The 15,092-nt window shown below is 38.4% G+C and overlaps 1 protein-coding gene across 6 annotated transcripts in view; it reads right to left on the reverse strand.

The window, feature by feature from the left end:
* The window catches only part of sbf2 (SET binding factor 2), a 123,424-nt gene that overhangs the window by 95,229 nt on the left and 13,103 nt on the right, over positions 1 to 15,092 (reverse strand). For 2 of the 6 annotated variants that reach the window (XM_067588630.1, XM_067588628.1), the window contains exon 1: positions 13,767 to 13,922. The exons of 3 other annotated variants lie outside the window; for them this stretch is intronic. In XM_067588630.1, coding sequence (XP_067444731.1) covers positions 13,767 to 13,821 — 55 coding nt within the window. In that variant the 5' untranslated portion in view covers positions 13,822 to 13,922. Of the gene's footprint in view, positions 1 to 13,766; positions 13,923 to 15,092 lie in introns of those variants that run through there. One more of the 6 variants, XM_067588629.1, reaches the window with a different exon arrangement.

The raw sequence follows: 15,092 nt of genomic DNA on the forward strand, positions 1-15,092 counted from the left end.
GAGGGGCAACATCTTCGTTCTTTACTGTTTGATCACGATATACTCAAGTGTGACCTGACATTAAACTGTCCCTTCTGACACCATGCTGCACCTACTATTCTGCAGCATCAGGCACAATATCTTCCCTGTTCTGTCTTTACCATTCAAATTTGCTCTGTTTATTGGCTTAAGGCAAATCCCCTTACTTTATTTGTTGAATAATTCAAATTATTATTATTTTTTTTAGTGAACTTAATATAATATGCAAATCACGATGAAAAACACACATTCTATATTTTTGCAGCTATATGGATCTCCACTCAAATCTACATATCAATGCTCACTGTTTCTGAAAACATGTTTATATTACTGATAACTGATGTAATTTGCATGAGAATGCATCAAAGACACTAGATAGATAAGAGTTTGTTGTGTCATCACCTTAATACAAAGTCTTGTGTTGGTCATACAATATGACTATAATTTCATACACATGCATACAAAGGCATATGCAAGTATAGTATACAGTTATTGCTGAGAGAGACACCTGGATACTGATCTATAGCAGGTGTAGTGAACGTCACACTCAGCCACACTGGTTTGAAAGGTTGAATGCTGCAAGCTTTAGCAGTGAATAACTCCCTCATAGATTTCTCAAAGGACCCCATATGGCTGAGTATTGCAAAACTTTATAACCTAAATTGGATGTAATAATTCATGTCAACATGACTGCAAACACAACACAAAATGTATTTAGGAGTTGATTTATGACTGCAACATTTTCATTTAGCAACCTGAAAAGTTAATAAATGGAAATTTTATCTAATTAAAGAAAAATATCCCTCATTTAAATGCCAAAAACAGCATTTTAAGGTCTGTTTCACAATACACACAGTGTGTTGTCTGATCCAATGACTTCATCTGAACGTTATTTTAAACTCTTAGTCACACTCTGACAGTTAGGACACCCTTTCTATTTATCAGCCAAGGGGAAATGGTCTCCTATCAGGAGAGTAAGAGAGAGAAATTGAATACATGTGGCCTATTTCTTGGGATTTATTTAACTAATACATATATAGTGATTGTGTTTATGCAGTTAATGGAGGCCCAAATTACAAATTCAAAGCATTCTGGCTAAACAACTACCTTCACTGAAGAGTCACATACTATATGCTGCAGACAGTGTTAGCTTTTTAGATTCTCAATCATCTGTTTATATTGAACAAACCACTTTAAATATTTGGAATTTAAATGGATTTAACCATCTGCAAAGAAGCCAACAAGTTAGTGCCGAGCTAAGCAGCATTTGGGATTTATTCTCATTCAAAACATAAAAAAAATAGAAAAAATAGGTTTTGACAAAACTACTGGCAGGCACTAAAACCATCAAATTGCTATGTTGGTCAGAAAAATCTAAACCAACACACGCTGCATGTGCCCTGTAACGTAATTTGTAAGCTACAACTTTGGTTCAAAACTATAAAAACATCACACTGAAAAAAAAAGCTTTTAAAAAAAAGTGTATTAAGGCATATAGGGACACATCTCTCAAACTGCTGTACACACTGAATGGAAAATTGTTTTTTCAGCAAAGGCAAATGCCATTACTCAGCAAATTACTCAGCACACTGCTTACAGATGCCCTCGTGTCACAGTTTGGCCAGAGGTCAGACACCATGAATGAGGGAGGCAGAATTGCTTTAACCAACAGGAGAATCAACTGCTACACATCATCATAATGACATGTGGTCCTCTGTGGCCGGCTGCAGCCCTCCTGCTTTGAGGGCCTCAAGCCTGCTGTCAGCAACTCATTGAAACCTAGACCTCTGTCAAACAGAGCAACTAATTAATCATGATGAGGCTCCTGGGTCTGTGAGTCTTATGTGTTTCTTGGTTGGGGAGTGTATGCGTGTTAGTTTGAACATAAGGGAGCTGGATGATGGTTATACTTTTGCTTTTGTTAACCTGCACAGGCGAGTAGAACATGTCCAGACATGGCATGAAGACGGGTGCTAAGGGAACACCAGTCTGTCTGACCGTTACGTGTCTTCAGGTCTTTACAGCTCCTCTAATTGAAATCACATGCTCTGAGTGCTCCAAGTTCTAATTTTCAACCACGGATGAAAATAAATGACAGAATTCCTCACATTCCACAAGGCTGCTCTCTTGTATTAAAACAAGCCATGCTTTCAAATACTACCCCCCTGACAACTATAAAGAACCCCATCAGCGAGGATAATAGAACCCAGGCCTGAAAGGGAACATGCTAATTTGAACATCCGCTAGCAAAACGCAAGGGGGGAGAAGTCCAAAATCCAGTTTATATTTATTTATGTATATTTTTTGGCAGAAGCTATTTAAAGGGGACCTATTATGTTCATTTCCAGCTCTATATTTTTATTCTAGGACTCCACTAGAGTAACTCTGCATGACTGATAGTTAAAAAAAACTACTTATTTATCCTATACTGGCCCTTTATGCAGCCCCTCAGTTCAGTCTCTGTCTCTTAACAGGCAGTCTTATCTCCTGACTTTTTAAGGCCCCCCTGCTGATGAGCCCATTCTGTTCTGGTTAGCCAGCTTTCCGGAAGCCTGCGAGGAGCAGCCGAATCAGAGTTGTGTTAAGTTACTGCCGATGCAAACCCAACATTTCCTGCTTTACTGCTTCATATTAAAAGCTTTAAAATGACATTTACAGGAAACGAAACGGGTTCCTTACCGAATTAGCAGAGCTTCGTTAGCGGTGCTAAAAACCTGATAACACAACAGGAATGGATATATTTGGAGCTCTTTGTTCAGCAGATCAGTTAGACATAATGCAGGGAGGAATAGTACAAGCAGAAACAGCCACAGTGATGACGATGATGATTGATGAAGAGCTGCAGATGACCAACAAACCTCCAACAGGTAAACAACTTATTTTAATTTGCCCTGCTGTGTAATGGAAAAATACACAGAGTGCCAGATCGACTCCAGTCATGGATCGGCGTGACTACCCCCAAAACAATGGAAAAATGCCATATGACCATATAAAGAAATCCGTCACAAGCTGACGTCAGCTCTGGCTGAAAATAGAAACTGTAACCTAACATTAACAGCAGTCTGAAGCTGGTGCTTTTTGCTCACAGGGATTACTTCTACATATGTAATATGTACCCCATTATTTGACACTTTGGCCACGTTTAATGTGAACCTTTGACATTGTAAAATTATATATATGACTGAAAATAGAAAAGCATAATAGGTCCCCTTTAAACAACAAGAACAAAACCTGCCCAGGCTCATGGCACACATGTGCATGTTAAAAACTATGGCTCATTTCCAGCTCAATACAGCACAACCTGTGTGTGTGTTAAAGCTGCATAATATAACTTAAAACAAAAGTGTAATATTTTTCAGCTCTCTGATGACGTACAATGTTTTTTTCCTGAAATTATTTTATTTGGAACAATAACTAGATTAACCAGCATTTATTAAATGGCATTCGAGATTTGCAGAGTTGTGGCCAAACACTGGGTCTCATTTATGAAACATTTGTATGCACAGATTTGATCTTAAATTGCGCATATACATAAATTAGGCATGTTTGTGGTATTCATTTTCTTTTTTCAAAACAAGAGAACTAGAACATAATTTACAAGTGGCTTGGACCACTCGTAAACCAATACCCTGGTACCCATAAATTCTTATTAAAGTTTGAGGCAAGTTCTAGGTCATGAAACAACAAATAACACACAACTGGCTTTGGTTTTTATTAGTCAGATATAAAATATTGCAACTCCAGTATTTATTATCTATTTTTGGCAAACTTGAGCCTTCCTGATATCTTGCAGTAGGATGTTCTTCAGTGATAGCAGGCATCTTTTCCCTCAAATCTCAGAGAACAGGGTCTCATTAAGGTTATGTTGATGAACTATCATATCAACTATCAATGATTGAAGAGGTGATTGCTGATTGCTAATTCAAAACTGACGCATGTGATGATAATCAGTAAGAGGCAATCCACTTCTTGATTTTGTTTCGTTTAATTAAATTAAAATTTAAGAGGAATCATCGTAGAAAACAGATTGTGAAAATGCCAACTCAACCTCAGCCAAATATTGTCAGTAAAAACAATACTGTGTTTTCTATAGAGCCAAAATGATTAATTGATCGAATTAATCAGCAACCACTCTGATAATCAATTAATCGTTTTAGTCATTTTTTAAAGCAAATATGCCAAAAAATTTGCTGGTTTTAGTTTCTAAAATGTGACAGTAAGCTGAATATCTTTGGGTTCTGGACTGTCAAAGTAAGACATTTAAAGACTACGACTTTGAACTCTGGGAAAATTACAACTAGCATTTTTCACTATTTTCTGACACTGTGTAGACAAAACAACTGATCGATTAATTGATTGGTAGATTTATCGATGATGCAAATAATTGTTAGTTGTTAAAACTCTTCCACTCCACCCCTCCCTACCATAGACCAATTTTTGTCTTTTTTAGGGAGGGTTAATCGATCTTTAGGGGGAGCTAGCAGGTTAAGAGTATATGCCACACAGAAGTGGTATAGGCTACATCGTCTGAAAGCTGGGAGCCTAAAGATTATTTTGAGATGCAGCTCAGCACTGTGTGTCAAGTTTTTCTAGTCGTAAATCTGTAATAAACATTGTATTTCACTTATGCGCCTATTCAAATTTTGAAAGTTTAGAGTGTATAAGGGCTTACAACATTATGAAGGAAGTATATGATGGCCATTCCCATGCTCAATTATATCTCATAAATTGTTGCAGCAATTTTTGGGTGCACATCATTTGTCAAAAACTTAACCATTTTTGACAACTAAAAATGGTCAGAAATGCCTCCAAAATACCACATTAAGACACCAAGACCTTGAGGAACACCATAGAAAAATTCATGATGTGATTGGGTATCAAAAACTTTTGACATTTGGAGATTTCTGTAAGAATTGCATTTTTCGGTGATTGGATGGTGAGCACTTCTGTTCTGGATATTGCTCAGAAACCCCTTTATTTTCACTATACCTGGGAAAGCCATACATCCTCTGAATGCCATAGGTCTCTAGTTTGTGGTTGTAAAGTTTCATGAGGCTGTGATTATCCTAGAGGTCAAATAGGTCATTTTATACAGTGAGTTCAAGTTTCAAAAATGGTCTCCCTACAATGAAATAGCTACTGTGGGGACTGACATCATCACACACGAATACAGGCTCACTGAATCCACAAGAGTCTCAGCTTACCAGTCATACCCAATTTATGCAATTCCAAGACTGTTTAGTCTTGGAACTGCTTTCAGTATGCAGAAATATTCAAATACACCATTTTTAGAATGAGCGAATAAAACACATTTACACTGCATGTAAAAAACTGGGAATAGGATAAAGTAGGCATGTCTGTAAAGGGGAGACTCGTGGGTACCCATAGAATCCATTTTCATTCAGACATCTTGAGGTGAGAGGTCAAGGGACCCCTTAAAAATCGCCATGCAAGTTTTTCCCTCGCCAAAATATAGGCTAACTTTGGAGCGTTATTTATCCCCCTTCCCAACAAGCTAGCATGACATGGTTGGTACCAATGGATGACTTAGATCATGTAGTTTCATGTGATACCAAGAATCTTCACTCCTCTGAAACAGAGTAATGTCAGCTGAGGACACCGGCGTCCTTGTGGAGTTTAAGAGTTTAAGCTGGCACCAGATGATACCAATACAATACTTACTTACAGTATCACTGGATCCCTACTAAAGCAATTTTACAAGATAGTAGCATAGTAAAACTTTGATATTTAATGAAATTGAAAAATAATTTGTAAAATTTTGCAGTCACCTTCATTTCCTCAGCAACCCCACTGGGACTTACGCCATTCCAAACATACCCCCCCCCCCCCCCACACACACACGACTTAGCTTTCAAGGACTGAATGAGCCTAATAATTTATTACTCAGTTGCGTGATTTAGCGCACTCTCAACAACAAGTGAAAAACCACTGAGAAAAAGTTGTTAGTCTTTCTTGATTAGAGCAGATGTTTCTCCTCTTGGAAAAAAAACCTCCATCCATCTTCCTGATTTATCTTACTGCTGTTACTGTTGATTAAATCAGCCAAATGCTTATTTTACCATATATGGACAGGCCACCAGTGGACTCCACCAGTTTACATAACATTCACGTCAGCCCCTGTGATTTTGGCCCAGTCGTGCACACAGGTGGGCTGGTTTGGAACAACTTCACAGGTATCGCTTTTTCATTTTCCTCCTCTTATCTATCAAGACCCACGTGTAAGTGGAAAATCCACCCCCAAAACAGAATTTGCATTAACCTATTTCAGCAATTAAGAGATCGATGATGTCTTCATGTCCACTGACAGGCTCTGAGGGATCATATAAGTTTTATTTGAGATATTATATGCAAATGAGTCTGAGTTGAATCTAGAGCTTCCAGCTGTGAATCAGAAAATGTGACTCAGTAAAATCACCACAGACGCTGTCATATTGTCCTCTCCTTTGTTCCAATAGTCACTGGGTATGGAGCAGTTCCCAGTTGGAAGATTTTTATCATCACTGCCTCCCCTCACTTTGCTGTCTCCACTCTAAGGACTGACCTGTTTCATACTCACAAGTTAAAACTGAACTGTATAGCAATACATCATTTACATGTAAATTCTATATTAGTGGATTTTTGCTGTTTTTATAACACAGTTAAATCAGAGGTGAGTCTATAAATGCTACAAAAAATACTTTTTTCCACAACCATAATCAGGAAACCTGACTGTTCTGGATGTTCTGTGTGGGTGATATGCAAAAAAATAAACTGTGGTGTGGTTTGCATGGCAAAAGGGTATCGGAGATTAGCAAACTGGTGATGTCATGAATATCTAATTCAGGAAGCTTTCCAGCCTCCAAAGACAGCTGCAGGGCAGGAAAAATATGTAAAGAGATAGCCATTGCCTTTAGGTCATGCCACGGTCAAAATATTGGGAGAGAAGAAAAATCAAAAAAGGGCCAGGAGAGTTAAAGCTTCCTAAGATTAAGATACATCACACACAGGGTTCGCTCATGGTCATAAATATGCTGCATGTTTCCATAGAGAACAATAAATAAACAACAGATTTTGACTTTTCATAGACCTGCAGTCCTCAACTGGGCTTCCATCAGAAAAACCAAATTTGAAGTTGTCGTTATCAACTTTCAGATCTCTAAAAAAATCTAATAAATCAACTTTTCATCATTTGCTTTTTCCCTCTCCTCAAGAGAAATAAAGTCTGTGCCTCTAGCAGCAGTGCCATAAGCAGTCAGTCTGTGGTTCAAAACCGTGTGGCTTAAGATTGAATTATTGTTATATTGATATACTTCATATTATTATAAAGTGATGAATAGTTGTGACCTCCAGTTGCAAGTTTTCATTTGGTGGCAAGCAGTTAATCAAAAAAAAGACTTTCAATTTTCCAGATTTCAGCAAAGAATTAGATGTTTCATTTCACAGCCTTGGTTACATCCGTTGCTATGCTTATATTTATCCTATTCTGGCTAGTCTGTGTTTAGAATGACGCCTGTTTCCAACACATCCAGACAGGGTTCAGTTCACTTCAACACTGTATCAATATCAAAGGTACAGATTTCATGGTCACACTGTCACTGAGTCTCATCAGATTATACACATGGGGAGCCTGGTTTGGAGAAAGGGATGACCTAATGTTTTGTTTACTGCCAACCTATTACATGTCAGATTTACTCTGAAAATATTATGACTAAAATGCTTCCTGACATGAACTTTAGCATAATTTGCATAAGCAGAGAAATCACAAAGGTCTGATTGTATGAACCCCTTATCAACAGACTAAAAGTAGTGTAGTTGAACAGTAGCCAGTGGAGTTTCCCTTGCTATCAGTTTTAAACTGTATAACGCAAAGGAAGGAACTCCTCCATTGTGGTGTGGTCAGGATACCGCTCACCACCAAGTCTACATCCAACCAGAGACTGCCAAATGTGGAGTTAAAAAACAAAACAATCAATGGAGGCAGAAATTCCAAGATGGAAAATCTAAGACAATGTCACATCTCCCACCTTACTCTAAGTAATATTTTTTATGTTACACTTATTGTTAATCGCAAGCAGGATGTTGGTGCTGTAATAAAAAAAAGACTGATGAATCCATGTAGCCATCTAAGAGTCAATGAAAAAGACAGGAGTGAAAAACTAAAAGTAAAAGTGAAAGTGAATGTTTTTCAGTGGAATCCATCAGAGTAATTTAAATGAAAAAGGACAGATGTGAAAAACAAAGTAAAAGTGAATGTTTTCAGTGGAATCCATCAGAGCAATTTAAATAATTTAATGGCCATGCAAAAAGTTTTTTTGTGCGTGTGTGCGCAGAGGGAGGCTTTCCTAAATCAATTATTAAATAAGACCGTATATAAGGTGCATCACTGCAAATGGAATGCAGCTATGTACATACAGTGCGCTAACCTCGACAACCCAGCTGTATTCTAATGTTAACTTATAGCTATCCTTATTAGCTAGGCTTCTTACACGCTTGTTAATAACTTATTTGAAGAGTTGGGTCTCCGAGATTGACAGCGTTTCGTTAAAAACATAGATAGACTAACTTATCAGAGTTAACTTGAATCCATCAGTTTTGGACAAATTAATGCAGAGGTGTTCCTGATACAAAACATTTGTGAACTCCGGATTAATTCTATTCATGAATTCGGCCAGCCGTCTTCTCTATGAGGAAAAGCCAACAACAATCCTTTCTCCTGCGCATGATCATGAGCGCGGAGAGGAGGGGCTATTCACAAAAGGGTCTGTTGTCAATGTGTTTTGTGAGAGCGAGAGCGAGGGCGGGGCAAGGAGGGACTAAGCCAATCAATGTGCTGCACGCAGCTCTGCGATAAAATAAGATTTTACCCATTTTAAATAGTAAAAAAAAATTGAAAATCAATATGTTGCTGTCAATGTTGATATGGTGATAGGCTGCCACAAATAAAGCAATGTATGGGAAACACTGCATACTATTAAAAATGGTGTGTGAGGTTTCCTAAGATAATTTCTGCACTTTAAGATCACCTCATGAATAATCAAGATGTAAGGGGTGATGTCAAAACAAAGACATTATTTATCACTGAAATACAAGAAAAATAGAGAAACCCATCGCAAACTTGTAGTTTTTACATAAATTATTCTTAAATCACAACTTTGCTGCAAATAGAGTTACAACTAACTTTACAGAACAGTCCATAGAAACCGAACAAACAAACTAGTACAACATGTATTTATCTTACCGCTGATAAAAGAAAACAGACTACACAAGTTGACTTGACTTAAATAACTAATGATTTAGAAAACCAACCACAACACATGGCAGCACTTCAAGATCTGGCATCTACAACATGAAATCAACATCTCCAGCTGTTGGAAGAGCCCATCTCTAAAGTCAACGTATTCAAACAATATTTACTCCTTGGCATTATTTAGATGTACAAACTCTCTAAGCCCTTGTCTAAAAATGGGTTGTATTTTAGTAATTTAGTACTTACTAAGTTAACAGATGGCTTTAAGCCATCACCATCGCATAAATAAACAGCTGTCAAATATAATCTTGCACTGATTATCAGGAGTTAATGCTTTGTTGAACGATGTTTACGCAACCCATTTTTAGACAAGGGCTTACAGAGTTTGTACATCTGAAGATGCAGCCTCTTTTCATACAGGTTCCAGGCAACTTCCTTAACAACGTTTTGATCTTGTGAAAAATATTGACTTAGAATTCAAGATTTTGTGAAGAGAAATGCGTCATTTTTTCCAACTAAACAAATTAAAAACGGAACAGTTGTCATATTCGGGAATTTCTGGCAAACCACAAAAAAAAAAAAGTTAAGAACCCCAGATTTTCATTTCATTGTACAATCATAAAATGATGCAAGAAAAAGCAAAATATTTCATGTTGTCAGTAACATGCATCTCAACTGTGCAGACATTCTCTGAAATGAGGAGACCATTGTTAAGCTCAGAGGCTAGCCCACGACCAACAGATGCGTGAACTGTGAATAAAACTGTACATGAAGTTAATCAAAACGATCCGGTGAATGAAACTATGAACCTCAAATGGTGCAGACCAGCACAAGCTTGAAAACCACTTCATTGCCTTGAATGAAAGGCAATACATGGTCTGATGACGGAGTCAGGCATACAAGTTAAGGGAGAAAAAACATGAAGACAAACCACAGAAACACCAATGTGGGCAATTCCCATAGTCCAACAATAAGTGAAATAAAGCAAAAATAGTAAACATATGAACCTCCCACAGGTTGAAATGCTGTTTTTTTGTTTAAGAAAGGGGTGTTTTTTGCCAAAGCGCTGTCCTTATGGGTGTGCCAAGTGAGCCAGCACACAAAAACAAACACTCTTTGAGAAGTTGTAACAGAAAGCCAATTCATGAATGTTTGGGAAGATAAAACCTAGCATGGACTGATTCTTGGTACGACTATTAAAATAATGCTTAAAAAGGCATTTATGGATTGGAGTCATGCAACATTACAGACCAGGCTGATTAAGAACCGATTCCACGCTGAAAGCTTGAATACATGCATCTCTACAAATACACATCTTCTCACACATGGCAATGTCACGCAGTCAACAGATATGTGCAGATGGAAATATTTTGCTCTTGGTCATTTGGAGTTTTTTTTTTTGTTATTTTGCAGGACTGTGATATGTTACATAAGCCATTCTTCAAGTCCAGACCAGAAAATCCAGACCATAAAGTCACACAGAGTAGAGATTGGGTAGTGTGTCTGTGAAACACATTCCAAAAGCAGTTTGATTCAATACAGAGTGATGATATCTATCCAATAAACTGTGTGAGAAAAGCAGCTGGGCAAATTCCTCTTTTTCACGTGGCAAATTACAATTTATGGTAGCACGCCAGAGCGAATATAACCTTTTGCCAATAAAGAGAAACAGTGTCCTACTGCAAAGGATCTGCAAAAATCCAAAATACAATGCAGGTTAAACAGAGAGTGCATCCATCTAAACCAGGGTTTTTGCACTCCAACATTATTCATGAAAATAATTCCAAGGTTTGTGGCCCATGACATGACATCGGCAGACTCTCAAGTCATGTTCACTTTTATCATATTCACAGCTGCATATTATATTTCATATATCTAATAGCACTCAAATGATAAATAGCATATCTGTGATATGTTTCAATGACAGCAATAAACTACAGAATTAGAAGTTACCCCACTTCCAATTTTGTTTGTTTTAAATCACTTCAGTCTGCACCAAGTACAGTGATATGACCATTAGTTATGTGCCTTTCAATAAATTTTTCTAAATAGGTCACCTGTCTCACAATGAAAATATCACAAGTGTTCTTGCAGGAGACACATACCTTCGATTTATATTCAGACCCAAGGGGCAAAAGTCTTTAGAAAAGAAAACAGCCTTTTCTACATTTTCAGAGTCTCAAAATTAAAGAAGCTCAAGCAAGTTGATGAAACTGGGTCGTGCAAATGCAAGGTAATCCTACACAGAATCTAGTGAGGATTTCAACTATACTTTCTGTTTAGTTGCTATCTTTACTATACAGTATTGTATTCCTACCTCCACATCACCCAGTTTGTCCTAGAGAGAAACCACACCACCACTTCTCAACACACTGGTATTTCTGACTGTAGCTACACACCAGGTTTGCCCCACTTTAAAAGCAACACTCTCTGTTTACTGTGAAGGTGATTACTTTGCATTAGCGATATTCCATTTCCAGTGGCAATAATTAACACAAGTTCACATAAGGTACAGGCTCAGATTTTACAGGGAATGATTTAGTTTTCAGCAGTCACTCAGATTCACTACAAATTGGAACTGAGCCTATTCCTCAACAGATTGCACGCTTAGCGTTATTTGCAACTGATCCATCCATAGTAATCTGAAATTGGGTCAGGCCAGTGGAGCAAAAGCCAACGCAGCGCAGGAGGCTTGCTGATGACCCACGTAGGGATCCCTGGTTTGAATTAACGAGCAAAGTGGACAGGAAAAATCTGTTGTCTAGACTACGGACTACACATTACTGTGACCAGGCGGACTTCTATAACTCAACCTCACTTTGTAAAATAATTTCTCTGCATTTCATCTCTCGTTCTAATTTTCCAGTTCAAATAAAAAATTACTCCCACTTGCAAACAAGGGCATCTCTGCAGAGCGCCAGCTCAAACCAACAATTGATATGCTTCATTACCTTCAGCAAAACATAGTAAAAGCAGACAAATACAATTCAATATGGACCGGGGTATATTTTTTTTGTCCACCGGAAAAGGCTTACATGTGGATAACATAAGCCTGTCACAGCGCCCTAATCGACCACATTCTGAGAGAGCAGACTTATGTTGCTTGCTCTCTCCACCATCAACTTCATCATCATTATCAGTGGCGAGTGGATTAAAAAAAAAAACGAAACTCATGGTCCCCGTGTCTTCTTGTGGTGAGACTCTCTGAATGTGAATCCATTCAGACTCTTCTGGTGACGCCAGGAACATTTTATCCCTGGAGCACAAAAAATTCATTTGTCAGTTGGCGCTGGGATGTACAGAGTTGATGAAAGACACTGTTTACCTATTGTGCATAGCAAGCTATGGTGACTAAGAGGATTCAGCTGCTCTGGCCCCTCTTTGACACACATGGCGCTGGATGGACGCCACTGCAAGAGGATAGGAAGTTTAATTTGTTCCCTTATGGCAGATTAGCTGAATATTTTTACTTACTCTCCACAACACTCACTGAGCAGCCGCTCTTACTGGATCCGCACAAGCAGATGACTAGCAATAAATTGCACAGGCTTGAGTTGTTTGCTATTACTAGTTGTTTACTAAGTACTATTTTTGGTTAGGTTACTTGAAAAATAATAACTGTGAAGTCTAAACATCTGTGCAATGCCAAAGGATTCTCATCTATTTATCTAAACGTCTACTTGTGCTTAGAAATGTGTGCAAAGTCTTGAATGTCTTGAATGAGGAGAAGCTGGACATGAGGCACAACATGTAAGTGGGAGCATGGGGAGCTTCCTGTCCCACTACAGAATAACAGAAAGAGAGAGAGGGACTGCCTTCCCTCGCAGCTGTATAATGTTACGCCCATCATGAAAAAGTTGAGCACTCTTCCGGCAAAAACAAATATAACACAACAAATCATTGACAAGTGAGGCTGCAGTGGGTAAAAATAGACCCGAAAACAGAGCGTGCAGGAAAGGCAAGTCCACAGCTACCACTTTACGCAACTAAAATACAAAACATGGATGCAAAGCCTAACTATCAATACCTATGCTTGATCTCGTTTAAGTCAGCAAAACAATAATGATCAAAATTTGGATTTATATGATCTTTTGTGGGCATTATACAGCAGGCTTGTCCCCTTAGATGGCAGTGAAACCAACCCCGGACCTGACAGGCGCACAATCAACAGGGACAGGATGTGACAGATTTTGAATCCATGAAAACTTGCGATTGATTCAAGTCAAATATCGCAATACGTCGTGTATAAATAACCACTGCTGAATTGCCAACAGGTGTGTGCTTTATCTGTACATACATGCCCGCCCGGATGATACTCAGCAACTCGCGGGTTAATGAGAAAAAAGAAAGTGTTTCCAGTCTCGCCTGGTAGCTGTGCGGCTAACGTTAGGCTAAGCGCAAAGCTATCTAATATCAACATCATCACACACTGACTGACGGCCTGGACACAAACCTCAGCTTCGCAGTTCAATCTGCGAGCCGCCCCCGCCGCCAAACTTACCGGCTTTTTCCTGATCGTATCCCACGACAATAAAATAGTCAGCAAATCTAGCCATGTCTGCTGCTTTTCCCGATATATACCAACACAATTCAGCATTTTTCCTTCTTCCAAAGCACAGCCATGTTTGACAGAAGGAGTGCCAGTGCGCTTGCGTGCAGGAGCTGAAGACATCCATGGGCGTGGGCCCTTCAGTTTACAAACCGAGCACTGTGCCTTAACACAGGCTCCAATACACTACAATAATCCGGTTTTATAGCCTAAAATTGAATAACTGCGGGTAATACATCAATAACCATAACCTGCTGTGTTGTCATAACAGTGATTCTTTTGTCCTCTCTGGTTCATGCAACAGAAGGGGTATAACAACATTTATGGATTTGCTGGAGACTCCCTGATAGCTCATCAAGAACTCACAGGGGTCTAAAAACTCCTGTGAGTTGCCCCAAAGTTACTGTCTAGAAAATAAAATATGCAATAGCAACTTTGATAGAGTAATGAAAAATACTTCCATCAGCGCTGTATTAATCTGCTGAGATTTCCATAAGGCTAAATAATAATACCCTCCTTCCTTACACTTGCCACGCTCTTTTTTTTATTTCTGCTCATTTTGATTTATCATAAGGATTTAGTGCCAGTTGGGGCAATTGGGGAATATTAGTTATAGGAAAACAAAAAATACACTACTTGAACCCAGACGGATTCTTTTCTTCTCTTAATATGACAAAGCTGTTCCAATTTAAAATGATTAGGGTTTATTCCATGGACTCACATATTTGTTCAAGCTTTTATAAAACAATTTAATACTTCAATTTTGTGCAAAGTGCCATGAAAGAAAAATCTCAGTCCTGTCAAAGACAATTTTTTTTGTTTTAAAGTCGCTCTACAAAACTGGACATGGTTATGGTTTGACACACAGTGTGAGAGACAGGGCAAACTCATGTGGTTAGCGCAGAATATTGAATATTTATGAAAACAGGAAAAGCTGTCACGGGGAATAGCACATGGAAATCTGTACTCCAACACACAAACCGCCATCACTGTCAACAATGGCAGGAACACAGCAAGCTACTTCCACTGCATTTTGTCTGACTCTTCATCTCTCTTTTCTCTTACGTGTTGATGTTTTCTGTGTTTTCTTTCTCTCCCCTTCTCTATCCCACTTATTGTTTTGGCTTGCTAGTCAAGTGGAGATGAAGACAGAGGTAGTTAAATAGTTGAACTTGAGCCAAAACATGAAGAAATACAGACTGGGTGGAAGAGTCATGGAACCTCAATCAACATAATTTCCAGGTTTATCAAAGAGTTATGACAGTTATGAATCATCTT

The sequence above is a fragment of the Thunnus thynnus genome, chromosome 1 (assembly GCF_963924715.1).
Source record: "Thunnus thynnus chromosome 1, fThuThy2.1, whole genome shotgun sequence".
NCBI classification, from domain to species: Eukaryota; Metazoa; Chordata; class Actinopteri; order Scombriformes; family Scombridae; genus Thunnus; species Thunnus thynnus.